At 48.6% G+C, this 27,115-nt stretch overlaps 1 protein-coding gene across 2 annotated transcripts in view; it reads right to left on the reverse strand.

The window, feature by feature from the left end:
- The window catches only part of Traf3ip1 (TRAF3 interacting protein 1), a 38,350-nt gene extending 12,389 nt beyond the window's left edge, over window positions 1–25,961 (reverse strand). The window contains exons 1-9 of one of the 2 annotated variants that reach the window (XM_038339856.2): window positions 25,751–25,961; window positions 22,247–22,315; window positions 20,582–20,743; window positions 19,229–19,366; window positions 18,720–19,136; window positions 15,268–15,336; window positions 12,536–12,611; window positions 1,440–1,460; window positions 136–217 (exon numbers count right to left, since the gene is read on the reverse strand). In XM_038339856.2, the coding sequence (XP_038195784.1) occupies window positions 136–217; window positions 1,440–1,460; window positions 12,536–12,611; window positions 15,268–15,336; window positions 18,720–19,136; window positions 19,229–19,366; window positions 20,582–20,743; window positions 22,247–22,315; window positions 25,751–25,873 (1,157 nt within the window). In that variant the 5' untranslated portion in view covers window positions 25,874–25,961. Of the gene's footprint in view, window positions 1–135; window positions 221–1,439; window positions 1,461–12,535; window positions 12,612–15,267; window positions 15,337–18,719; window positions 19,137–19,228; window positions 19,367–20,581; window positions 20,744–22,246; window positions 22,316–25,750 lie in introns of both variants that reach the window. The other variant, XM_038339855.2, reaches the window with a different exon arrangement.
- Window positions 25,962–27,115: the final 1,154 nt, after the last annotated feature.

The following is a 27,115-nucleotide window of genomic DNA, read 5'->3' on the forward strand; positions in this document are numbered from 1 at the left end:
GACATCACACAAGTGTTGGATGCAGCAGAAGCTATGACCTAGCACAAGTGTTGGACGGCAGCAAAAGCTACAGCAGGAAGCACCACAGCTTGTCCTAGGAGTGGTCACACTTTCAAGCACTGGGGAAGGACACACCTGAGATTGGAGGAAAGTTCACTGGGGACTTCTGCATTCTCTGACACCTCGGGCTTATCTTGGCCAGTAGGTCCAGCTTCTCCTTCTGAACAGGTGACAATCCAACCAGCAATTCAAAAACAATTCAACAGTAACAAAAAAAATTACTCAAATATACCAACTAATTCAAATATAAATATTTGAAAAGGCATCAATCAAATGACGAAAATTCCAATGAACTCTTTATCCATCACTGGTGAAGTTAAAACAGAAGGGGTCTGACTTCTAAATGCAGACATCTGGGGCATGGGCATACGCAAGCTCCATTCATGCAAACTGGCCAACTAATCAAAGAATAAAACTCAAAGGAAGGATGGATCCAGGCAACAACTTAACACCAGGAAAGAATCAGCACACCTAGACAGATAGTCCATCGCTCAGCCAATCACAGTCCACTCACATGCTGGACTCATCCTAACATCTAATTAACCACAGAGTAGTGACAGACATCAAAGTCACACACATGGGGGGCCCTAGAAGCATGTGTGGCTCAGTTGTAAACAACACAGCCATCAAGTACCTTGCATTTTATTACCCTGGTCTGCATTTCTAAACTATCTATAGCAGGTGCTATATTCTTTTCATAGTCAGTAAATAGTTTTGTTTTTGTTTATGAGACAAAGTCTTGCCATGTAGTCCCAAAGGGCCTAGTTCTCTCTATATAGACTAGGGTGGCCTTAAACTCATAGAGCTCTACCTGCCTCTACATCCTGAGTGTTGAGATTAAAAGCATGCAGGACCACTTGGTTAAAACACAGCTTTTTCATTTTAATAAAAAGATTAAGCCCACAAGTTACAAGTCCAAACTACTAGGACAATGGAATTTATTCTATTATTCAAAGTAAAAGAAATTTATACTTTAGAAAAAAGTAAAGGTAAGTTAGAATTTGAACATCAGAAATAAACTTTATACTCTGAAAAGAACCCTGAAATGTGGTCTTTTCAAGATTAAAATACATGAACACACAGAGGTAGGTGAATCTCTGTGAATTTGAGGCCAGCCTGGTCTTCAGAGCAAGTTCCAGGCCAGCCAAGGATACACAGAGAAATCCTGTCTCAAAAAACCAAACAAACAAAAAACAAAACAAACCAAAAAAAAAATTATAACCCAATACAAGACTGGAACTTAAAGCATAATAAATTAACATAAATTCATATGATATATTTCCTTAGTATTTCACTGGTACATTTTTTAAGCACAGAAATAAGCGCCAATGTTGACATTTGCACACACACAATACCAAATGCATCAGAACCGCTCTCACCTGCGTCACTGGGAGAGTCGCCTAGAAGAGAAGAGGGTCAGAAAATTAGCCTTTGTGTACGGGAAGCACAGCCCAGTGAATCACTGAGCAGTCAGACGAAATACACCTCCAATAACTGGGAACCTGCGAGGGACAGGGTCCTCTGGGCGCTTCTCTAGCATGTTTTCACCACCAGGCTGCTGTGGTCAGAAGAACCACAACACTGCACATTAAACAAGACTGTGGCTGGGCAGTGGTGGCGCGTGCCTTTAATTCCAGCTCTCAGGAGGCAGAGGCAGGTGGATCTCTGAGTTCAGCACCAGCCTGGTCTACAGAGTGAGTTCCAGGACAGCCAAGGCTACACAGAGAAACCGTGTCTCAAAAAACCAAAAGAAAAACCAGATGGGAAAGAAAGAACGGGACTGTGAAGAAACTATGCCACAGAGCTAAGTGACACAGATCCTGAGGTCACAAAGCCACGAGAAACAAGCTGCCGTGACAGCTCGGGGCCAGCAGGACCAGCAGGCCAGCCCACCCTAAAGAACTAACTCGACCAGCTTTCTGCAGCCTAGACTGCACCTTCACCCAGGGTCCTTTCTCTTCAAGTGTTGCGCTCTGGGCACAAACACAGCCCATTAAGTCTAGGGTCCCTCGGGGTTGACTCAAACCAAAGCTGTGGGCTGGAGATGTGGAGGGTGGCAGAGCTTGCCAAACAACTATACATCCCTGGGTGCCAATCCCAGCACCACCAGACAACAGAACTGAAGTCACATAATCCTTGTGTCACATCCAGGAACACGTTTACACAAGGTCCACACGGTGAGGGCTGAGGCACCTTGGCTGGGGAAAGCAATACACATTCACATGTGCCCTTCTCCACACAAGAGCAGTCCTGTCCTCAAAGGCACAAGGTGAGGACCCACGTGTAGGCACGGGGTGGTGGCCCCTGGAATCTGACCTGAACATGAGCGCTACAGCAGAGTTCCTGGACAAAGTAGTCTTAGGGAGACAAGAGATCTTGGGGCCACAGAAGAGGAGATGACCTAGGATCTTTTCTCTGTGGCCCCAGGAGACCCCAATGTCACAACACAGAGTGGGAAATGGTCAGGGATTAGACAGTAGGGACTCCAGACAGAAGGACAGTATGAAACAGCAGTGGGGATCCAGAACAGCAAGCAACAGGCAAGCGGGACTCCCAGAGCAGGCACATGAACCCTCAGGTCCTCAGGTGCCCACAGACCCAGGGCCTCCTGCAGGCTGCGCTGTGCTCTGCTCACCTCTGCCCCACTCTCCAAGCCTAAATCAACATAGGGCCTTTGAAATCCCCATAAATATCACTGTCTCCCACCACTCTACACCAAAGCCTAACCTCCCTAACAAAGCCACCTGAAGCTGGGAAGAACCTAGCTATGTCCTCTCCTCTCCTAGGCCCATATCTTGCTTTGCATACTTCTGCTACACCAGGCCAGTCAACTCAGCACTTCCTGTCAGGAAGGCTGGTAGGGTCTCCTGTTTCCCAGGTCACCTCAGGCTCTCCCCTCCCTCTCCTTCCATCACCTCCTGTGCAGTTGTTTCCCCCCATGTTCGCAGCCTCACCTCAGTTCCTGTACCAATGCCAGGACAGGTGGCCCCTGTGGCCCTGCTCTCTCCCATACATTTCCTGCCTTGGTCCTGACATATATTTGCTCTCGGACAAATATTCTGCAATTAACCTAGGGCAACCATTGTCCCCCACCATGGCAGTCCCAGCACAAGCCCAGCCTGTTGGAGGCCCCCAGGCTTTAGGAACAAACCAAGGGCTATTCCCCTGCAGTCCTCTGCAGGAACCACAGAAGAGGACCAGGCAGCAGCCACAGTTTTGGGTCTAAAGTCCTCTGAACAGGAGTGGCCTGCAGAGCTCTGACCAGGAGCCCTGGAACCTGTTTTAGAGATCATTCATGACACCGTCGGTGTCACAAATGCCACCACTTCACACTAGGCCCATGAGAGTCCTGCTTGTGCTACCAAGCAATGACCTTGTTTTATAGGGAAGACAGGCGCACCTCCCTTGCCACATCCGGGTATATTCAGCCTGGGCCATACCCTGAAAGGACACCAGCGCCTGGCAGCTTCCTCTATGCTTCTTTTATGCCACTTAGTCTCCTCCCACCAAGAGCTGTGAAGGGGTCATTCTTACCTTTCTGTTTTACTGCTGGCTCTGGCTCAACGCTCTCCCGCCACAGACTAGCTGAGTTATCATCTGAAATACTAGTTCAGTTAGTATTGGCTTCTGAGATCCTGACATAAAGAGTTCAAAGCTGGGCACGAGACTGCGCCCTGCAGGGCTAGAGAGACTAACGGCCTACCCAGGACCTGCACATCTGTGTTTTCGTGCCTGCCACATGCCAAGGATGACAGGGGTGGCTTCTGAGAACATGAGGCTCTGGAATGTGAGCGTGGCCTGGACCTCAGGTCAGCTGGGATCAGGAACGCCCCACCCAAGCAGACTGGCCCTACCTCCCCATCCTAGAACCACTTATACTGGCTCCCACCAGCCAGGCCTGAGAGCCAAGCTTCATGCAGCCAGCATATCAGGAAAGAATGAGAAAATGTGGTGTGGTACACATCCCTCGACACATTAAAGAGTCCCAAGTACTGTCAGTTGATCACTAATGTTCAAGTCTTAAAAATGGAAAAAGTTCATAGTGTGGGGTAAATACTTCCCATATTAAAAACAAAAGCGTGAGAGAGGGGCTCAGAAAGCAGACTGTGCATGGCAGCGGGCGCAACTCTGAAACTGACCCATCAACTCAAGGGCCCCTGAAAACAGTCTACTTCCTAAAACCCAACTGTGTAACTTCTTAAAACCATTCAATCTGGCCAGCCTGGTCTACATGAGCTAGTTCCAGGATAGGCTTCAAAGTTATAGAAAAACCCTGTCTCGAAAACAAACAAACAAACAAACAAACAAACAACAACAACAAAAATACTACCCTAATAGTCTGAATGATGTGACCAAGAACTTCACACGTTTCATAGAGCACAGCCAAAGAGTGAGCATGAGATTCTAAGACCTAGCAAGCTCGGCGGCTGCAGACTGCCAACTGCACCAGCCCCACTCAGGCCAAGCTGCCTCACTGCCCTGGTAAGTGCCAGCATTTCTGGTCTATAAAACCCAGCATCACAGTGAAAAGTGCAAATACACCACTGTCTGTCTGTCTGTCTGTAGGAAGCCCACAGCACCAGGGCTCTGTTCTGTCTGTCTGCCTGCCTTTAGTTTATTGATTTTGGGGGTGGTAGAGGGATCTAAGCCCGGCCTCGCCTGGTATGTTCTAGGCCAGCATCCTACCTCTCAGCTCAGACACTTTAGAATCTTACCCTTCTCAAGGGTCCACTGGTTTTGTTTTGCTGGGTTTTGTTTGTTTGCTTTTACTGTTTTTGGAGTGAGGTTATTTTGCTTTGTTTTTAAGACACAAGTTTACTTGATGTAGCCCACACTGCCCCGAATTCAACATGCAGCCAAGGTTGCCTTGAACTCCAGATCTTCCTGCCTCCCCCAGCAAGTGATGGGATTACACGCAGTCACCACTATGCTCAGCGTCCACTGGCCCTCTTTATGGTTTTAAATTGATTTATTATTTGGGTGAGTGATAGAGACGTAACCCATGGGTGTGGGCAAGCGCGTGGCGGTCAGAGACGACCTTCTGGAGTCAGTTCTCCCCGCCAGTCCTGCGGACTCAGCCCCACTCTTCCGGTGTTCTTAACCCTCTTTACTACTCCCATGTTGTGTTAGTGGTTTTGCATGGCTGTTGCCTAGCAATGCAAGGCTGCTGTTAGCTCTGATTGCATAACCACATTTTCAAACAGTAGAAAATAATTTTTTAAAAATTAGAACACAGCCTGGATTTTAAATGATAATCAGAAAATAAATCTGTCCAAAGTTGTTATGTCAGAGAATGTCTATTTTGTCGTGCTGGATTTGGGAGCTACATCCTGAAGTGTTTACAGAAAATTATGAAGGTGTACACTGTAATCGTTCCTAAAAGTCCACAGCTACGGTAAAGCAAGCATAAAGAGTTTAAACTTCACTGGGCACTGGGTGGGCTGCACTGCTGTACTTTGCTGTATTTTTGATAACAGCAATGAAACAAAATGAGTGGTAAAGTGAGCAAAATAAGCCACGGCTTAATGTGCCAGAAAAACCAGAAAATGTGTGACTAGAGAGACCAGCACACGTGGTGCAAGCTCACACTACAGCAAGCACGCAGGAGGCAGGTGCTCGTGGGCAGACTCCTGGTGAGCTCAACACACCTGAAGAAGCGAAATGGCAACAAAACCCATCCACTCCCTTCTGGCAAGCCACAGCCGAACTGTCATGTTCAAGGACCGGCCAGCCAGCAGACGGCGGCTTTCTTTGAAAACACAGGCAAGCATGTTGGCGCACCTGCCATTCCAGCTCCTGTAGGCAGAAGCAGAAGGATCTTGAGTCCCCAGCCAGTCTGGGCTAGGTTCCTCTCTGAGGAACTAGGAATAAAAGTCTGTCACAGGGAAAGGACCCTTCAGCTGACATCGGGACATTGGATCTGGAAATCATATTCATGCAGGGCACTGGAGAATCCACAGCTGCTGGTAAATTCTCAATTCCAAAACAACTGTGCTGGGAGACAACGCTAGTGACCGTGATGGCAACCAGGCAGGTGGCACAGAGCTAGTTCCTGGCTTGTGTAGCAGCAGGACTCGATGGCAGACAGGTTGGGGAAGAGATGCCTGGGGCACTTCCACACCAGGGCTCTGCTGCTGACCACTGCTATCTAAATCCACAGTATCAACCCTACCACCCACGGGCAGCATAGGAGCCACATCCTGATCACCCCACTAGGGGGCAGTATAGGAGTAAAACGCCACCCGAGCAGGGGCATCAGGTTTCACTCGGGGTTACTGAAATCTCAGCCGTACAGTTTGCACTTCTTAAGGACAGAGCTTATGATTTCACACCTGTAGATGAAGATTCATAAACTGTTCAATATAAGCCTAAGAATGGTTTCGATTTATTTTAAATCAACGGTCCCGCCGAGCTGTCAGTCTTAAATAGATTACATCTTACTCTGAGAGCAGCTTTCTCCAGACCCAAAGCAATGAGGAACACCAAGGCTCAAGAACATAGCTCAGGGAATCACCTGACTGCTTGCTCCAGGCCAGGGAGGGACAAGCAGAAGAGGTGGGGGTCATCCACTGGTCTTGGGTGAGGAGTCACAGCTCAACAGGCAGAGACGCCCTCCCGGCTCTCTCACCTTCGCATGACAGATGGGAAAAGCTCTTTACAAAATAGACATTATTACAATATGGGGTTACAGTGTCAGTAAGAACACTGACTACCCCAGGTCAGAGTCTTGCATCTGACCAACCAAGACTAGCAGCCTGGAGAAGCCACAGATGACTTTCCCATTGCATCTTCTCACCAATAAGGGAACAGAATGGTCCAAACATCTCTCTTAAAGATGTGATTTCCAGGAGGACCCCACGCACAGATAAGCCAGCCATCATTCTATGTTTTCAGAATTGTACTGTTTGCTGCACAGTATGCAAGCCTGAGCCTGGATACCTACAACCTACATAAAAAGTCAGGGAGGGTGCACATTCCCATAATCCCAGCACCAGGGATGTGGAGACAGGCCAATACCAGGAGCCTCCTGGCTAACCAGTCTGAAAGAAATGAAGACCCTGTTTCAAAAACAAGAAATAAAGGGGCTGGAGAGCTGGCTCAACAGTTAAGGGCACTGGCTGCTCTCCCAGAGGACTGGGGTTCAATTCCCAGCACCCATATAGCAGCTCACAGTTGTCTGTGACTCCAGTTCCAGGGGATCCAACACCCTCACACAGACACACACGCAGGCAAAACACTAATGCACACAAAAATAAAAATAAATCAAAAAAGAGGGAAAAGGCAGCAGGAGATACTCAGATGTAGACCTCTGCCCCCCAAATGCACACATGTGCACATATACAGACAATACCCACAAAAGAAAAACAAACTGTACAAAATCTGGTAGGTATATGGCAGGTTAAATCCAGAAAAATGTTATCTTCTCCTAAAATCAAAATTGGTGTCATGTTTTTCCTTGAGTGCAATTCAAGGATTCTGTTTCTAAAGATTCTAGTTCTAAACAATGTGCTTTAGAAGTACAGGAAACTAGAGTGCCTGGCAGTGAGTGTGATCTTGCACACTTCTGTTCCTCTCCAGCTTTAACTGTAATGACTGTCACGATGCCTGCAGACATGTCTTTAAGGTCCCAAAGAATTTATACATTTAGAGTGTGGTGTGTGCATATGTGTATCTGTGTGGGCCACAGCACACATGTGGAGGTCAAAGGATGACCTGTGGGGGTCAGTTCTCTCCTTCTACCATGTCGGTTACAGGGATCAAACTCGGGTTGCCAGGAATGGCTGAAGGCATCTTTACTTGCTGAGCCAGCTCACTGACCCACCTGTTAAAGCCTTAATAGTAGAGAATTGTAAATGAAACAAAGTAGAGCCGGTGGGGTATAAACTGTAACTCTATGGAGCCATCATAGAGTTCAATTATCCCATTGAACTTCAGCATCAAAATGGGCAAGAGCAGGGTGGTGGTGGCACTCAGGAGGTAGAGGTAGGTGGATCTCTGAGTCTGAGGCCAGCCTGGTCTATAAAAGGGAATTCCAGGAAAGCCAGGGCTACATAAAGAAACCCTGTCTCAAAAAAACCAAAACAAAACAAAAAGATGAACAAAATGTCTCGACTTACACCTTACATGTTATGCACATACATCATGCCTGTCAAATACGTGTATTAGCATGCACATGTAATATACAGAAAGGCATGTAGCTAAGTGTGACACACATCTGTAATCCCAGCATCTAAGATAGGAAGATCACTATGAGTTTGAGACCATCCTGGAATACAGAATGAGATGCTGTCTCAAAAGAAGAGAAAAATGGAGAGGGGGGCGCTTAAAGATTTACTTCATGCCTGCCTATTAAAATTTCCATGTAACTTAGCAAATTAAATCAAACTGGAAGGTAAGTCATATCTGATCCTTCTGTACATAGGAGGAAACTATGATGAGAATTAAAGTGCTTAGGATAAAAATAATCCATGGCTACACTGACACGTAAATATTTGTATCAAAATCATAAAGAATTTAGACTGAAGGATGGTCTCTCTTAACAGCACTACCGACTTGGAACTGTTTTGTATTGAAACCAGAGGAGTCAAACTGAAGGGTGCATTTCTCTTACCTATTTCTGAAGCTGCCGCTTTCTGATCTGGTTCGTCAGTTAGTCCCGACACTATGGAGTCTAAAATCTTAGCTGAAATATTATCCTCTTTCCTTCCTGACATAAAACAGTTAATAGTAGATTAAAATGCTGAGAGGCGTTTGTATTTGGGCTGCTTTAGTGGGATTTACAGGGCCTACTACCAAGGTCACCAAGAGACTGCCGGGTCCAGTGCTCACTCTCAGCTGGCCCAGGCACCCTTAGGAGACAGTGTCCTCTCCAGTGTCCTTCCTTTGGCATTCAGGATACCCTCTCCAACCTTTCCTCTGCTCCTCCCTGCATCTGGGCTCAGAATCATCTAAAGCCGCACTGTGGCCATCACTGCAGACTAAGAACACTCATCTGTAGTCTCCTCCTGTTTCTATGACTCCCTCTAACTGTTTCTGTGACACGCTCTAACTGACTCACAGTCTGTGCACGCACACATGTGCACCTCCACTTCAGACACCGCAAACTTGATTGCTGCCATCTAACCCACCAACCAGTACCTGTGCCCCATCTCCCAGACGGGTCTTCCCTTTGAGACCTTTCTTCTCTAACTAGTGGCCTCCAATCCATCACCTATCTGCACTGCCGAATCCCTGACTCCTACCTGCTCCCACCATGGCTCTGGGGCTGAGCCGCCATTACTTCATCACGCACCACCATCTCTAAATGCTACAAACTCTCAATGTTTTCCAGCCTCCACTCCCACCCTCCAGAGCCAAATCTTATCTTTACCCTGTATAAAATCCACCAACGCCTTCTCCACACGCCTGCAGCCCCTACAGTCAAGAGGACAGTTTCTCAGGGCCCTGCTCCAACCACTGTCCCTCTTTCCACTCTAGTCTACTGCTGGGCTTCTGCCATGCACGCACGCATGCACTCACGCACGCCCACAGCCTGAAGCAGTTCACAGCCTCTCCTCGGAGCCTGCTAAAAGGCCTTTTTCTCCCCAGGCAGCTCTGAGCTGATGCCCTGGCTCCCGGAGCCTGCTTCTCTTGGGTTCATCTTCCTTCCCTTACACAGGTTTGCATTCCAACAGGCTCTTTATACTTTAGATTCTGCCCAGGAAAGAAGGGAAGGTTCAAATGGGCAACTTCAGTCCATGGCTGACATGAAGCTGGATGTGGCAGCTCACTGTGGCAGCTGGCAGAGCCCAGAGTCCTTCCCCATCTACTTCAACCCGGGGAAACAGTCTGGAGATGAGGCCTGATATCAAACAGGAATAGGCACTGAGTGGCCACCCTCTATGGTCAGAAATCACTCAGAACAAAGGACCAGACACTAACTAGTTCCCCGCACAGACACGCCCTCCCCAGCTTCACTACTGCTCGAGTGATCTTACCAAGCTGCTTCATGCTATGGTCCTTCTTAGCTTTATGGTAGGAAGCGTTATGTTCTTTTTCAGGGGAAAAGCTATGTTCACTGGCTCTAGAGGCCCTTCTTCCTGACATGAAATTGCACAATAGAAATAAGTGTTAAACTTACAAATGCTGCAGTTACCAAGCAAAGGAACTAAGATGAATTCAGTAAGTCATGAATATATAGATATATGAATATATGCAGATATATGTATGTATACACACACACACATATATATATTGAACTATTTCTGAATAAGTAAAAGTGTCATATTCGCATTTGTCTCCTAAGTGATTCCAGAAGAGCCTAGTTTATTCATTCCTGAATCCCTTGTTCTTTGTAGTAGATACAAGGCTCACCTTGTAAACCAAACACCCAAGCCCTGTGTCCTGGGCACCTTTGAGTCAGGACATTTGCTCAAATGATGACCCACTCAAGAAAGGCAGAATGTCTGGTGTGGTGCCAGCCTTGCTGAGGGAAGGGCCTCTGGTGAGTCAGTGCCTGGCTAGTGAGGCTGGCAGCTAAAAATCAACCAAGCTGCTGCCAGCTCAGTGAAGCTCACAGTCAGAATTCTTGCAAGTCCCTGATGGCAAATTCTCCTGAGGATCATAGAAGGGAGGAGACAGAGAGTAGGGTGAGGAAAAGGATAAGAGAGACAGTGTCACTAAGCATTGACAAAGGAACAAGTATTAGAAGAGAGAGTGTAGAATGCACACTTGTATGCTCGCTCTCAGGAGGCTGAGGCAGCCTGCTGGGCTACAAAGTGTTTGAGGTTGGATACATAGCAAGACCCTGTCTCAAACAAAACCACCAAGAAAAAGCAGGATGAGGAGGAAAACATGGCTCCCAAAAATAAAATTAAAACAATACAAGGTATCACCAATTGCCTCAAGTGAAAGACTCTCCAGCACACCACACACACAGGCAGGACTTCCCAAACTATGAAAACACAGCTAACACAAGTCATGATGAGTTAGTCTACCTACTTCCTGGCCACAGGGTAAGCATAAGTGATAGAGTGATTTAAATTCATTAATCTGAAAGAAATTTAACTGAAGAAAAAAACAAAATAAAACACCCCAGGCATGGTGGTGCACACCTTTAATCCCAGCAGTCGGGAGGCAGAGGCAGAGGAATCTCTGAGTTCAAGGCCAGCCAGGGCTATATAGTAAGACTTCATCTCAAAACAATTTTTTTTAACTTGTAAAGATAAACAAATCAAAATAGTACAATTTAATAAAACTTTTAAAAGAGCAACAGCAGAAGGCAGGTAGTAAGAGAAGACGTGTGTCCCAGAGACCAGGGAAGGGCAGTTCACCAGGATGCCATCCTAAATCCTAATCCTAAATCCTAAATCCAGAGCGCCAGCTACACTGTCAGTTACAATGAGGAATTTATTTAAAAGACTAAATAGTAAAAATGTCTGATAAAACCAATCTTCATGTCTCAAACCTCTAGACACATTTCCAAGAACTTCAAGTAGCTAAAGTACTAAGCGCTCAGAAAGTCAGAAACCAAGCCAAGGGAAAAAGAACTAAGACACCAGAAGAGAACATTTAACATTTAAACACTGCAGACATCCTAACAAGGAGTGTGTGCCAATGACCACCACCACAGGCCACTGACGTAGGTGCACCAAAGCCATCAAAAAGTTACCACCGTGGGAAAATACGTCCCCACATTTACCTGGAACATCTGGAAAGCTTTGAAGCACTGGGAAGGGATGAAGGAGCTGTCTGTCCATGGAGCCCTGTGGCTAAGGCCTAACATCACCCTTGCCCTTATGCCGGCAACTGCCTCTGAGGGCTTCTCCCACAGACGACACACATAGGAAAAGGCTTTTTAGCATAAAATGTCACCACAACATGACAAACTAGGCGAGGCGTCACTGCTGAGTGAAAAACCCCAACCACCATACTCCTGCCAGTTATGACGTCACTGTCTAGAAAGAGGGTAATTCTTCCAAAACTACTATTGCTCAGCCAAAGCCACTTCGTACTTCAGTGAAGTTCGTAAGCCTCCTACACTAGCGGCTGCCCCAGGATCCCCAAGCTCTCCTGTCCTGTCTGCTAAGCAAATCCCAGTCCAGGCCTGTGAGGCCATTTCTCAACAAGATTCTTTCTTTAAGTGCAACAGCATCTGCCTGGGGGCTCTCTGTGTCTGATCGGCAACAGGGTTAAACTCTTTCTACCAGAGCAGAAGAGCCAAGGAGACCAAGATGGCTGACAAGTAATTCTGAAAGGAAGTTCAACGCACCCATCAGATTTCAATAGGTTCTCCTGCCCTGGGCGGCACGAGCTTGCAAGTATATACACACCCCTCTATGGATATGTGCAGAAGCCACAATCTCCAGTTTCAGCGTCTACCCCTCTCCCCGGAGTGTGGCAGTGCTGTGCTCCTCAAGGATCCTTCTACTACCCCCTGGCCAGACACAAAGGCCAGCCTCCATCCCAGCTACAGGCACAAGCAGCTTTGCAGTACCTTCCAGTGAATTCTTGGATCGCCGTTTTGATGTTTTTGATGGCAAGGACCTGGATGCTCCCGAAGAAACCTCAGCCTTAAAGAAGAGAAGGACAAGAATTACTTGGCACATTGCACATCGAGCCTATCAGAACTTACTTTTCACGCTCTGCTGGAAGAGTGTAACGGGACACATCCTTTGGCCTGAGAGACCACACCAGCCCATGTGACTAAAGCCTTGAACCTGAAGTGAGAAGTAGAGATAAACCTCCTCGCCCTGCATGTAGATTCGTCTGTGCCACTGACTGGAAAACACTGTGAGATGTGCCTATGAGGAGCCTACCTCTGCTGCTGCACAGTCCCAGGCTGAAGGACAAGATGCTTGTCAAACTGTGCTGTGCAGCAGGTGATGTCCTCAGAGGCTCAACACCTCAGGGGGTAGCATCTGCACAGGCTAAGATGTCAGAGAGTTAATCAGCAACATAGCTTTACGGGCCCCCATCGCAGATGCAGCCCATCACTGCCCAAGATGTCACACACGGCACATGACCGTACTCAATTACGGTAATGGATTTGTAGAGAACTCTGTAAGTAAAACCTTCTGGCATGGTTTAAAAACAAAAACAACAACCAGATAAAAGGGAGGGGGAGTCAGAGAGAACACAGTACAGTCCTCTCCCTCAGTTCCTCCCTCCCTCCTCCTCTCAAACCTTCACCCCTCCTCCTTCCTCATTCTCTCTACCTTCTCCTCCCCGACCCCTGCCTTGCCTAGCACAGTCTGCCACTCTCATCCCCAAATAGCCCCATGACCTCCCCATGCGGTTTCCTGCATCTCCTGGTTCTGAATACTTCAAGATGAATTATGGAAGTTGGTTTCAACTCTTCAATGGTTCCTCAATACCTATGATGAAGCTGGGTGGTGGTGGCACACACCTTTAATCCTAGCACTCAGGAGGCAGAGGCAAGAGGATCTCTGTGAGTTCGAGGCCAGCCTGGTCTACAAGAGCTAGTTCCAGGACAGGCTCCAAAGCTGCAGAGAAACCCTGTCTCGAAAAAAAAAAAAAAAAAATCTATGATGAATCCAGCCTCCCTAAGTAGATCAAGATAGCCTACAAAGGGATGACATCGTGATTATGCATCAGCTACAGAAGAAACATTGTAGGGTCTGAAATTCACCAGGCAGAGCTTAGATGGATCCCTCTACCTGGCTGTCCCTGGAAGCCACCTCCACCATCTCCCCCAAATGAACTACACATACTAGCCTTGTCATGCAAAGATGTGCATAAACCTCGAAGGGCCCACAGAACACTATCCCACCTGCCCAGCAGGTGATAAGCCAGGCACACCACAGGTGGCACAACAGGTATTAAACACATCACTCTCTCGGCCCAGGCCCAGCAGACCAGAGAGGATAGAGCACTCTACAGCTTTAATGCAAGTCTAAGCTGACATCTCTTAAAACTGTTCCTCGGGGGCTGGAAAGATGACTCAGTGGGCTAAAGTGCTGGCTGCCAATGATCCTTCAGCTCAGTTTGCCAACCTGGGAATTGGGCTTCTGGGCGTGTCTGTGGGGTCACCTTGGGTAGACTAATGAGATGGATAGACGCCCCACCTCACTGTTGGTGGCACCAGTCACTGGCTAGAAACTGATTAGATCCCTAAGCTCCTGTGGTCTTCCTTGCTATAACAGACTGTGAGTCAAATTAAACCCTTTCTCCCTGAAGTTGCTTTTGTCATGGGGATTTTCATTGCAGCATCAGAAAAGTAACTAAAACATCACACAAGCAGAAAGGCCTGAGTTTGGAACTCCAGAATCCACAGAAAAGCTAGATGCATGGCACAAGTGTCTATAATCCCTCTGTTCCCACAGAGAGATGGAAGGTGAAGTCAGGAGAACCCCAGGAAACATGGCCCAGTTGGCCTGGGGCATAAATCAGAAAAACAACAAAGATCCTGTTTCAAAAAAGGTGGAAGAGAGGACTGATACCAAGAGTATCCTCCAATCTCCACACACAGCATGGCAGACAAATGGCTACACACACACACACACACATACACACACACACACATTTTACATATACATATACACACACATGCCTGCACACGCACACACACATGCATGCATGTGTGCATACACATGCTTCACACACAAATATACACACATGCATGCACACACATGCAAGTATGCGCACATACACACACAACACTGGCTTTTATTGTCAACTTTCCACATACTAGAGAAGCCAGAGAAAAGGAAACCTCAGTTTAAGAATTGCTTCCATCACGAGCGAGGTGTAATGGTGCAAATCTCTAATCCCAGCACTCAGGAAGCAAAGAAAGGCTACTCTCTGAGTTTGAGGTTAGTTTAGTCTACAGAGCAAGTTCCAGGACAGCACTACACAGAGAAACCCTGTCTCAAAAAAGCAAAGAAAGAAAGAAGCACCATCAGGTCTGGGAGCGTGTCTGTGGGGTACCTCTGGACTGCTGATTGACGTGTGCAATGCCATCCCCAGCAGGTGGGCCCAGACTATAGAGAAGCCGACTGAGAGTCTGGGAGCAAGGCAGTGTGCAGTGCTCCTTTGCTCTCTGCTGCAGTCCTGCCTCCAGGCTTCCTCTGATGATAGGCTGTGATGTGGAAGTATACACCACAGGAACCTTTACCTCCCCCAGGTAGGTTTGGGTCAGTGTTTTAGCGTGGCAACAGAAAAGCAAATATGAACAGACAGACAGAAAGTCTGGTTTGTAAACGTTACCTCCATCTCTGCTTTGGCATCTTTGAAGGATCCATCCGACTTTTTAGGCATCTCCCCTGAGCTTGCTGACTATAAAAAGAAGAACTGTTAAAATCTGTAATATTAACAATGGAAAGCCAAGCACCGAGATACAGCACATGACACGGAGGAACACACAAGACTTCTCACACAGGAACACATTGCCACTCCAGGTCTGAGAACCACGTTATTCTACCGAGAAGTTCCAGAGTCTTCCAAGAAAACTGCGGAGATCTAGAGACACCCTCAGGTAGGGAGGGCCTCTCAGGAAATCACACAGGACACCCGGGATCCAGAAGTGAGGGGTAGCGTGACTGTAAACCCACTCCTGTCTTCTGGGTGTCTCCTGATAATGGAGAAACTGCAGAATGGAAGGACTCCTCACAGCTACAGTGAAAATGCTGTCGGGAAGCAAGTGAGTACTGTAAATTCCATCTTATTCCTTAAACTAGCTCTCTGAGAACCGAATCATTAGTAATTGCTGAATTCAGGTCAGCCTCAACCTTCACAGCCATAGCTTCTAGCCTCAGAGAGGCAATGAGACAATGGCCAAGCCCCAGCAAAGGCTGAGCCAGCAGTTAGGCTCTAATGCCACCCTGGAGCCCCGCTGACTGTACCCACCTGGAGCCCCGCTGACTGTACCCACCCTGGAGCACCACTGACTGCACCCGCCCTGGAGCCCTGCTGACTGCACCCACCTTGGAGCCCCGCTGACTGCATTGCCCTGGAGCCCTGCTGACTGCACCTGCCCTGGAGCCCCACTGATTGCACACCTTTGCACCTTTCTTCACAGAAGTCCACCAGGCAGCCTGAGAACATCTCCTTCTAGATAGTAAAAGAGCCTGGGAACTGGCCAGAGCGGGAGTGACTGCAGCAAAACACTAGGGGGTCCTTTGTGAGGGGTGTCACATCTGCATGGCACTTCTGGCCACAGGAAACTTCACTGTTAACCCACAGAGCACAATAAAGGCACCCCAGAAGAAGAGCCAGGCGAACAGAAACACCAGGAGATCTCAGCAAACTAAACTTCACTTGACTGTGGTTTTCCCTCCTTTGAAACGAAACCATCATTTGCATTTGACTCTTACACAAACGCTCCTCTCTGGAACAGCAGCAGCTTCAGTGAGCAGGACGTGTGGATGCTTGGTCTGGAGTCAGGCCTGAGGAAGGCTGTTTGTGTGAGGGACTGACTGCCTCACATAGTTGGAAAACAGCAGAATACACTCGTGCCTCTCAAAACTCAGCTCAATGAAAAATACTTCCTTAGGCCACTAACAAGAGGAAATAGCTCATTTCCCAAAGTCATCAAGGAACCCAGGTTACCATGACACAGGTACATGATGACACTGGGTACATTACTCCAGGATGTGTGTAGGAAGTTAAAATGTGACTTAAATAGCAAACGCCCAAGTAAGTACCCAGCAGAACACTAAACACAATTATACCACACACAGCCTCACCACACCAGATCTAGAAAAGGAACACGCGATACCCAGAAAGGCACAGGACACCGGCACGGCTGCTCCTACAAAGTCCACTCCTCCCCCAGACAGTCACCTCGCTGCAGCACGAGCAAGATGACTGGTTTCGGGCCAGCCTACATCTTGGCTGCCCTCTGGTCAGCAGCTGCAAGCAGGTGGACTCTCAGCCTCTAGGATGCTTCGTAAACACTGGGCTCTAGCCACCTGTGAGAGGGTTCTCTGGACACGCAATGAAGGACGATCTAGATTTAACTGAACTGGGAAGACCTGCAGACCATGGGTAGCATCACTCACAGGCTGGGGTCCCAAAACAATTATGAGAGAAGGCAAACTCCTCTGGGACTCCATGTCTCCAGGGCCTGCTGTCGAGTCCTCTCTGTCCTCTCTGTCGAGATGGACTACACCCTGGAGCCACAAACAACAGGAAACCCAACCTTCTTAGAAGTGTTTCTTGTGAGCTATTTGTCACAGCGCAGAGAGAAATAACTAGGCACCTGCATTCACAAAGCCATGAGAAACAGGACAGTTTCCCGGCCAACCTCGACTTTACCTGAAAATGTCATTAAACAGGAAGTACAGGAAAATGGGAGTCTTAAGACAATTATAATGCATAAAGAAACTTTGAAAGTAGCTCGAATCCTTGGTAAGCTCAGCCATGTCCACACTCCAGGGGAGACGACACCGGGATATGTGGTGAATGCCACAATTTGCAAACAGCAGCAGACAAAGGACCTGGAACCATCTAGCAGACAAAGCAAGGCCAACAGCACACCAGCTCACTGTCAGGGAGGGGCTTTCTCCATAGGCCCAGCACTCTGAGGACAGAAGACATTTGGCAGCAGTGTTTCCTGGCTCCCTCTCTGAATTCCCAGACACTTCGAAAGCTGCTATGAACTGATCAGCACCATCCAAAGATTCAAGATCGGAAAAGCCTTCTATCCCCTGCCCGATGCTTGACTCCTTCCTTCACCTAAGGTCTACTATACACCTACTATGGGCTGGCACTCAGCTCAACCAGGAATTCAACGGTGAACGGAAGTACCGCCCAGAGTATGTGCTCAAGGGTACTACTTTCAATGTTTGAAAACTTCCTGAATAATGCTGAGTTAAATGGTTGAACTACTATTAATAAGTAACAAAAACATTTAAAGTTTTTTAAAAACTAGGCCAGTAAGACAGTCCAGTGTGTAAGAGCATTTTTCATGCAAACCCAGCACCTTAAGTTAGATCTCCAGAAACCAGCATAAAGGTTAGGAGAACCAACTCCGCAAAGTTGTCCCCTGGCCTCTACACTGTGGCATGGACACACCCACGTTTACAACTACTTCATGCACCATACAAAACAATTAATAAAGCATAAATAAATTTAAAAAAAAATTTAAGACACCTGACACAAAACTGGTATCTCTTTGAATTACTACAAGGAACCAAAGAGAGCTACAACTCAGCGTCAAATTTCCTAGGATGACAGGTTCAGCAGCAGCGAGATGGCTCAGCAGTCCCTGCTGACGCTTGCAGAGATGCAGAGCTAGATTCTCAACACCCACACATCAGGCAATTCACAACCACCTGTGCCTCCAGCAAATGTTACGCGCATTCGCACAAATTTTTAAAACTAAAAAAAAAAAAACGAAAAAAAAAACGAAGTCTTTTAAAAAGCACAAGGAGGACAGATGCTGTGTTGAGAAGCACGCCACGCTGTCCCTGAGCGGACCTCGGGGCCTGGAGGATTACGAGAGCTGGCTCCTCCTGCAGAGAACTCGGGTTCATTTCCCAGCATCCACACGCAGCTCAGAACCTCCAGTAACTCGGGCAACAGGGGATATGATGTCCTCTTCAGTCCCCAGGGCTCCTACATATACATGGTGCCCATACACTCACTCAAGCACATACATAAACATAAAAATAATAACACATCTAAAAGGAAAAAGGAAGTCGCGATCATGGCCATGCCTTTCTCTCTGGCTTGTCTGGATCTCTGCTTTTCTCCCTGTCAGTGTCCCGGGAATGCTCCCCGTTCTTCGATTTCCGCCGTTCCCGGTCTTTCCCCTTGTCGCGGTCTCGGTCCTTCAGCCTCTCTTTTTCTTTCCCGCCCTCACTCCTCCTGTCTCTCTCCTTGTCCCTTTCGGCTTCTCTGTCCCGGTCTTTGTTGCTTCTGTCCCTGTCCTGCTTGGCCCGCGTTCTGGCTTTCTCCCGTTCTCCTTCTCTGTTTCTGTCCTTGTCAGAGTCTCTGTGTCGGTCTCTGTCAGGCTCCTTGGCCTTCTCCTTGTCCCTCTCCTTCTCCCGTGACTTGTTTTCATCCTTCAGTTCCTCCTTCTGCTTGTGCTCTGCGCTCCTGCTTCTCTCCTTCACCTCAGCGTTCTTTTTGTCCTGAAGAAAAGCGTATGGACACATACGTCATTTTCACATTTACTTAAACTGTGAAGACCTGCTGTTTCGAAGATGCGCGGCCTACCACTCACCTCTTTATGAGCTCTGGACTCTTCTTCCTTCACGCCCTTGTTGTCGGACTCGGGTGCTTTGGAGGTCCGAACGGCCCGTCCTCTCGAGTCTCCCTTCTCCCCAGCTAAGACTCTCTTCACTGCCTCATCACTGGAGAGCTTGTTGGCCATGTCAGGGAAGGGGAAATGATGTCAGCACGGACAACCAAAGAAAATGGAGCACTCAAGGACAGTTCATTAGACAGATTTTCTTCCCGCCGTAAAGGATAAAACATAAAATGGGAGTGACAAAGCCCCCCATTTGACAGCCACTACTAAGGACACCCAAGCTAATAATCCTGCCACCCCTCTACCCGGACTGCCAGTGTGGACATGTGTGTGGCTCCAGTAACCCACACAGCACTACAAATGTCTTCAAACAGAATCCCAGGATCTAATCCCCACACATCTATTAGTACAGTTATTACAAAACAAAAAATTTAAATTATAAGAACGATGAGGGAAAAGTAGAGCCTGTGAGTCACTGGGGATGCAGAGAGTGCCATCCTCCAGAAGACAATGAGGCGGCTCCTCACAGTCAGACATAAAATAATCAGCATGACCTGGCCACCACCCTCCCGGTTTACAGCAAAAAAAAAAAAAAAGGTCTAAAGAGACAGCTCCACTCTGTGCTCAGAGAGACACTGTTTGCGGCAGGCAGCAAGTGGAAGCAACAGAGATGCCCTTGACAGACGAGTGGGCAAACAATGTAGTCTATCCACAGAGCAGAGTGTTGCTAACTAAGTGGGAAGAAACCTGACCCCGATACACAGTGGGTGAACTCTGAGGATGCCATGCCACTGAAAGGACAAATACTACCACATCATGAGGGACGTGGACAGTCACACTCGTAGTGACACGGGACAGCTGTTAAGCTATTCCTGAGGTAGGAGGAACAGGAGAGTACATTCTAACCTGCTGGGCACAGAATGTCAGCTTCACAAACGAAGCGTGTGACAGCGACGCCACACATCACTAATGTACTCAAACTAGAGCACTAATGCATTCACACACTCAAATGCATGACGACCAGGGCGGGTGCCACTTGGGTTTGACACAACAGAAGGCTACCTCAAGTCTCATCAAACACAGATTCTGGCTTCTGCAGCCCTCCCAGTCGTCCAGGGTACGGGACAGCTCTCTGTCGGCTGACTTTTCTGTCCCGCCAACCAATTTCCAAATAACCAGAGAGAGCAGCACAGGACCTGCTCACTCACACAGCTGCTCCACCTGCTCCACAACACAAGCATGGACGAGGAAAGCTTCCCCACCAGCTCAACCAGTCTCGGACACGCTGCCTACCAGGAAGGCTCCCAGAGGCAGGCTTCCACCTACCTTGTTGAGGCAGCACTTGCCAATCAACTGAAGCAACTCGTTGGTTCTCTCAGGCTCATGCCCGGCCACGATTCGAGCTGGCTTTGCTGCCAAGGGTTCTCCTGAGACCATCATGACCACATCTATGGCCTTCTGTAGGAAGCTAATTTTTGCATCTTTATCCTGAAATATTTCCATGTAAGATACAAATATTAAAATAAATACTTTAGGGCTGGAGAAATGACTCAGTAATTGAAAGTGTATAGAGTTGTTACAGAGGACCCAAGTTTCCGTTCCCAGCACCCACATCTGGTGGCTCATAACCACCTGTAACTCTAGCTCCAAATGATCAGACATCCTATTCTGGACTCCACAGGCACTGCACTCACACATTAACACATTAACACACACGCACACACACACGCACATGCACACACACACACACACACACAGAGAAGTTTTGGGTTTTTTTTTTTTTCCTTAAAAAGAAAGCCATGAACTTGGGAGGGAGGGAATGTAGGAAACACCAGGGGAGTAGAAGGGAGGCAGTGGTAGATAGATATGAACAAAATACTCTATAAAATTATATGAAATTTTCAAAAAATATTTTAAAGTAAAACTTCGATTTTGAAATAAAAACTTTGAGGCATCTGTACGACCCTTGGTATATTCAATAGGCACAGAATGGCCTCTTTACATGAAAAACTATTTTAGATGGATGACAAATCCAGGGTTTCTGATTCTTTAATAACCTTTTATGAACTTTCATTGTTCACAACAAAATCTACTCATTCAAGCTTTCAGTGCCATTAATGGGCTAGCATCAACCTAAAAAACACTAGACCTGTTTTGGGTCTTTTGTTTGTTTTTGAGATACGGCCTGCATGGCCCAGGTGACTCATCTCAGCCACCCAAGTGGTAGGAAAGCAGGTGTACCCCACCATGTCCGGCGACTGAGTCTGCTTTGCTTTACTTTTGTGTTTTGGGATAGGGTCTTGCTGTAGCCTTGCCTGGCGGGTACTCGCTACGTAGTCTATGCTGGCCTTGAACTTGCAGTGGTGCTCCTGACTCAGTACCTGAGTGCTGGGATTATAGCTCTGTATCAGCAAAGCTAGCTGTAATTCTGCCTTTTTGTTTTCTTCCTGTACGTGTATGGATGTGTGTGTGCATAGACACGTGGGTATAAATGTTGGGGCTTCTGTACAAGAGCAAGTATGTGTGTACATATGGAGGCCAGAGATCAACCTCAGGTGTCATTCTTCAGGATATATCTACTTGGTGTGTTGAGACAAGGTCTCTGGGTCCTAAAGCTCACATATTTTTCTAGGCTACTTGGTCAACAAGCACCTCCTCAGCTCTGGGATTCCAATATCCACTGTCACACCCAGCTTTTCACACGGGTCCTGGGGGATATAACTGCGGTCTGCATGTTTACATGGCAAGCCCTTAGCCAACTGAGTGCTCTCTTCAGCCCCAAATTCTTTTTCAGAAGATCAATTTAGCATAGCATACTGTTATCACGAATGAGAAAATGAAACAAGAGAAGTATACATAACTCAAAATCAGCCTTGCGTTCTACCCATCAAACGGCACAGGCATGGAACACATAGTGGTGTGCAGCTTGGAAAATATGCTCTACTCCTGAAGGCAAGGGTTTGGAGGAAAGGAACGCACAGCAGAACCTACCTTGACGTTGTCTGACTTCATCTCAGCATCTGTGTAGAGGCCCTTCATAAAGCCAGTTATCCTGATCACCTGCAGAAGGCAGAAGGCACCATCATATGCACCTCACTGGGCAGCCCCTGCACTGACTCACCCACTGAACCCCACTCCCAGGAGAGGTTAGAACCCGGCCACACCTACAGCTCCAACTGCCTCATCCCCTTCCTCAACAAAGGTTTGATACCTACAAAATTCGAAGCCCAGGCTTCAGAGAACAGTCAGTTATAGAGACAGCAAAGACTACCAACGCTGAGCTGGTACTGGGAAGGGAGACCAAGAGGTGCCAGGGACAGATTCCCACTGAGGCCAAAGACTGACAAGGAAGAGCTTGAATGTATACACTAAACAAAAGAAAACAACCACCAAGTCCAGACTGACAGGTTCCATCAGAGGTACCAAAGTTATGTGGGATGGCAGGAGCCTGAGGCCACGGTCACAGCAGGCCTGATTCTAGTCTCTTTGCAGCAACTTGAGACCACAAACCAAAGCACTCAAGGAGATACAGATTTTATATAGTAGAGGACCTAACCACACAAACCTTCGCTAGGGCACTTAGAACATGCTGGTGGAATGAACTCCAGAAAGCAGCTACTTAGCCTGGGTATCTAAAACCAGTTCCAGAACAGTCTGTCATTTCTTACCACCATGGAGCGTTCCTCCATCCGATCACATTTGTTCTCTCCCTATCGTGCCCCTCCCCATAAGTAACCTATAACCTAGTTACCTCTAGCAAAGCACTATGATTTTCTGTTCCTCTATGCCCCTACATCTGGCTAGAGTCCTGGGTTCTCGGAGGAGTAAGTTACTAGAAAGTCAGTAAGACAGGTAGCAACAGCATTTAAAAGGAAAGTAAAAAAATAAAAAGCCATCAGGAATGTGAATGTGGTGTTTAGTAAGGACTCGTATGACCAGGCAAATGGTACACAGTAACACGTTACCAGGAGGCAGGTTTAAAAACATCAGCTGCAAGACAGCCCCATGTGAATGCCACCTCCTCCTCTGGGATGGGGCTACAGCTACTTTGGCTGCATCGTACTAGTTATTAATTAATCTGGAAGAGTCCATCTCACAACAAACTACAGGGGAGTCACCACTCTGCTGGGTTGGGCTTGTGCCGGGGCATTTTGAAAAGATAGCAGGCACATGGACCACCAGGGCATTCTGATCTAAGGTTTAGCGACGATAGCTGGCATGGGGACCACCAGGGCATCCTGAACCACCTGATCTAAGGTTTAGAGATGATAGCTGGCATGAAGACCACCAGGGCATCCTAATCTAAGGTTTAGAGATGATAGCTGGCATGGGGACCACCAACACATCCTGATCTAAGGTTTAGTAAAGACAGCTGGCGTGCTGACCATCCTCAGGACAACGACAGTTTAAACCGTGAGCAGCAACTGTGACAAGAGACATTCATGTCACAGAACAGAGGCATACTTAATGAAGAAACAGCCAGCTAGCTGTAGCTAACCCATGAAGGTGACTTGAATATTCAGGGAGAGAAAAGAACCTTCCAGGAGGCTCTCTACCTGTGATCTGAAAACACTTCCAAGTAGGCCAACTCTGACAAGGAGGCGACAGCTAATATATTTATCTTTATACCAGAACATACTGGCTTCACCACTAGATCCAGAAAAGTCTAGAAGAAAAGTGCCTCACACCTTACCTGTCTACCTGCACATCTCTTCCGCTTCTCCCTCCCTCCCTCCTACCAGCCCCACTCCATTCCTGAGTGACTTCAGGAAGAGGTGCACTCAGAAAGCCATGGGCTGACAGTGCAGAAAGAAAGCACAGGTTTGGCAGTCTCTCCACTGTGAAAGGCCAGTGCCAGACTGGCACCTTCGTGTTGGAGGGCAGCAACTGCCTGCTTCCCAGGGCTCCCACAGCCAGTCCCTTCGACCAGCCAGCGGAGTTCCTCGGGATGTGAGCAGATTCTAGAGTATTCCTGGGCACACCTAAGACTGCTAACAGACAGGGCCCTGTTCCTCGACAGCACCCATTACAAGCTAAGGTAGGAGGGCCAAATGGAGTCAAGCAAAGGGTAGACAAAGATGCTCAACCAGCTGAGAGGAGGAGGGACAACACCAGGGGAGCCCTTGAGCTCTGGAGACTGACTGGTAAGTCCCAACAACACCCCAAGTTCCAGAGTACCCTGTGGACCATGCCAATTGTGCTCATCCCCTGCAGTGATACTCTGGAGCTACCAGAAGCCCCAACAGACCCCACACAATTGTGACTGTTGTACAATGCTATGTACCTCATCCAGGGTAGCTCCCAGGAGATTCACTAACAAATGAAAGTCATGCTCTAAAGAGACGCAATGGTAAGTGGGAAGAAAAAATATGAGTGTTTTTTGGGGGGAGCCCAGAAGCCTCCTTGTAAGAGGTGGCAAAGTAAGGCAGGTCCCAAGACCTTGTAGGCTGAGTCTCCAAAACAGAAGGCACCATGGTCCTAGCCAAGCTCTCATTCAGGCCCCAGACAAGGACCTCCACCCTATACTCAACTATAACCAGAGCCCAATTCCAGGCCTCCAACACACTCTCCAGCTCCTAACAACATTCCTCACCCTGGGCCCCAGACCTGTTCCAGGGCTCAGCCCCACATACTGATGTCGGCCCTGGCCTCCATCCCCACCCCAGTCTCAGCTTCTGGCCCCAGCAACCCCTAACTTACAGCCTGACTCTGGTCTCCAGACCCGAACCCTGACCCTTAGATCTCCACACAAACCACTTGACCCAGCCTCTAGCCTGGACCCTCACCTTGATCTGGGCCCACAACCTGGCCAAGCCCAGCCCTCCAAACCTACAACCAACCCTAGACCTTGGATTCAGCACCCTCCCTATCAGCCTGGCCCCAGACCCAGGCCTCAGACCCGCACCTGGCATTGACCCTCCAACCCAACCTGAACCTGCAACCAATCCTGACCCTCACACTCATGAGCATCCTCTATGCTACCTTGACTCCAACTGAAGCCCAAACCTGACCCTCACCCTCACCTGGACCTGTATCTCCACCCTCACCCCACTCTTGCTCCACCAGCATCTGGGGCCTGACCCTCACTCACCTCAGTCTAGACCTGCACCCCGAGACTGATCTTCGCTTCCACCTGAGCCCTGATTGTCACCCTACCCCGACCCTCACTATACCTGAACACTCACCTTGACTCGACCCTTATTCTAACCCTCACCCCAACCCACATCCTATTCAGACCCGCATCCTACCCCAACCCTCATCCCACCCGGACCTTCACCCGGACACTCACTTCGTTCCACACCCAACTCTAACCTTCATCCCGACCCTCATCCAGTCCCACACCCTACCCCAAAGCCACAACCCGTCCCACACCTACCCTGACCCTTAACCGGTCCGGCACCATACCCCCGCCCTCGTCCAGTCCCGCACTCTATCCCTTCCCTTACCCCACCTCGACCTGAGTCTGACTTGACCCGCACCCAAGCCCGCGCCCACCTCAGTGATGATGTCGTGCAGGTAGCGGAACGGCGGCTTGTTCAGCAGCTTCTCGGTGAGCGGCGGCCTCCGGATCACCTTGCCCAGAGCCTCCTGCGTCCGCCGCACCACTGCCGCGTTCATGGCGCTGGCGCCCGCGACCGCCCGCAGCCCTCCTCGCGCGCCGCGCCTCCGCTCGGTGCCCCGAGATGCCCGCCGTGCCGGCGCGCCGGTCTCCCATCCCACAGTGCACCGCAGCTCGCCACCGCGCTTGCGCGCGCCACTCGCGCCCGGTCTCTAGGGCCGCGCGGCCTTGGCAACGGACGCGCGCCGAGCCCGGCCCAGCCCCTCCGGCCTCTCTAGCTGCGCAGGAGGACAAGCGCGCTTGGCCTCGGTGGCTGCTTGAACCAGAGCTGCTCCGTCCGCCCCACGCACCCCAAGGAACTGCACATCGCTGCCCAGAGACCCGGCTATTCTGTGTGAAAAAGGAGCGATCGTTTCTAAAGAAAGCGTAGGAAGAGACATGTTTAAAGTAACACCCACCCGGAAAATAACACTTCACATTAACCTGGAGAACGGATTTGGCTCCCTTCATCCCTTCATTCCAGTTCCCTACCCAGCACCCTCTGCCTTGGGTAATCTTGAAAATGCTGCCACGTGGGGAAACTGTGTCCTTCCACATTTTCTGTGCACTTAGTTCACAGAAACTGAGCCAAAGCTGTGAAGTGGCTAGGTCTTTAAACTAGGATGCTGCAGCCTTCCCCCCCCCCCCCCCCCAGGCGATGTAGGAGAGAAGCCTGTGGTTCTCACCGGTATACCGCATGAGAATCAGATGCTGCTGTGTCTGGGATCTGGAGTTCCTCCTCCTCCTCCCAGATTGAAGGAACCCCAGATAGGACGTTGTCCCTAATCTGCCTTCCATAGCCACATCAGGGGGGGCTAGAAACTCTTTAAGAGCCCTCTCAATCTTGAACCCCAGCTCGAGTTGGTCTCGGGGTGGGCAGAATTCAGAAAGAAGAGGTTCTATCTCTAAACACTGTCCCTGAGAACAGACCCACATACACATAGGGGTAAATTAGAGATACCCCTGACCTTGGGAATTTACTGAGGACCTGGGTCCTAGGCCATACAAAGGGAAGGTGATGTCTGATCCTCTCACAGCCTGTAGAGTGCAGGACAGTAAATGGAGCCAAGAGGCCCTGTGGAGGTCCAGAGTTCAGGGTTTGACTGCTCTTTGGAAACGCTAGCCACCAAGGAGCCTTCAATCCACTTACGTATCAAAGTCTCTGAGAGGATCCAGAACAGGAAGTATTGTCAACCAACCCCTCTGAGAACTGACCTAGGAGAGGCAACCATGTGGTAGCCTTTGAAGAGTATAGGTCCATC

Source organism: Arvicola amphibius, chromosome 8, assembly GCF_903992535.2.
Source record: "Arvicola amphibius chromosome 8, mArvAmp1.2, whole genome shotgun sequence".
NCBI classification, from domain to species: Eukaryota; Metazoa; Chordata; class Mammalia; order Rodentia; family Cricetidae; genus Arvicola; species Arvicola amphibius.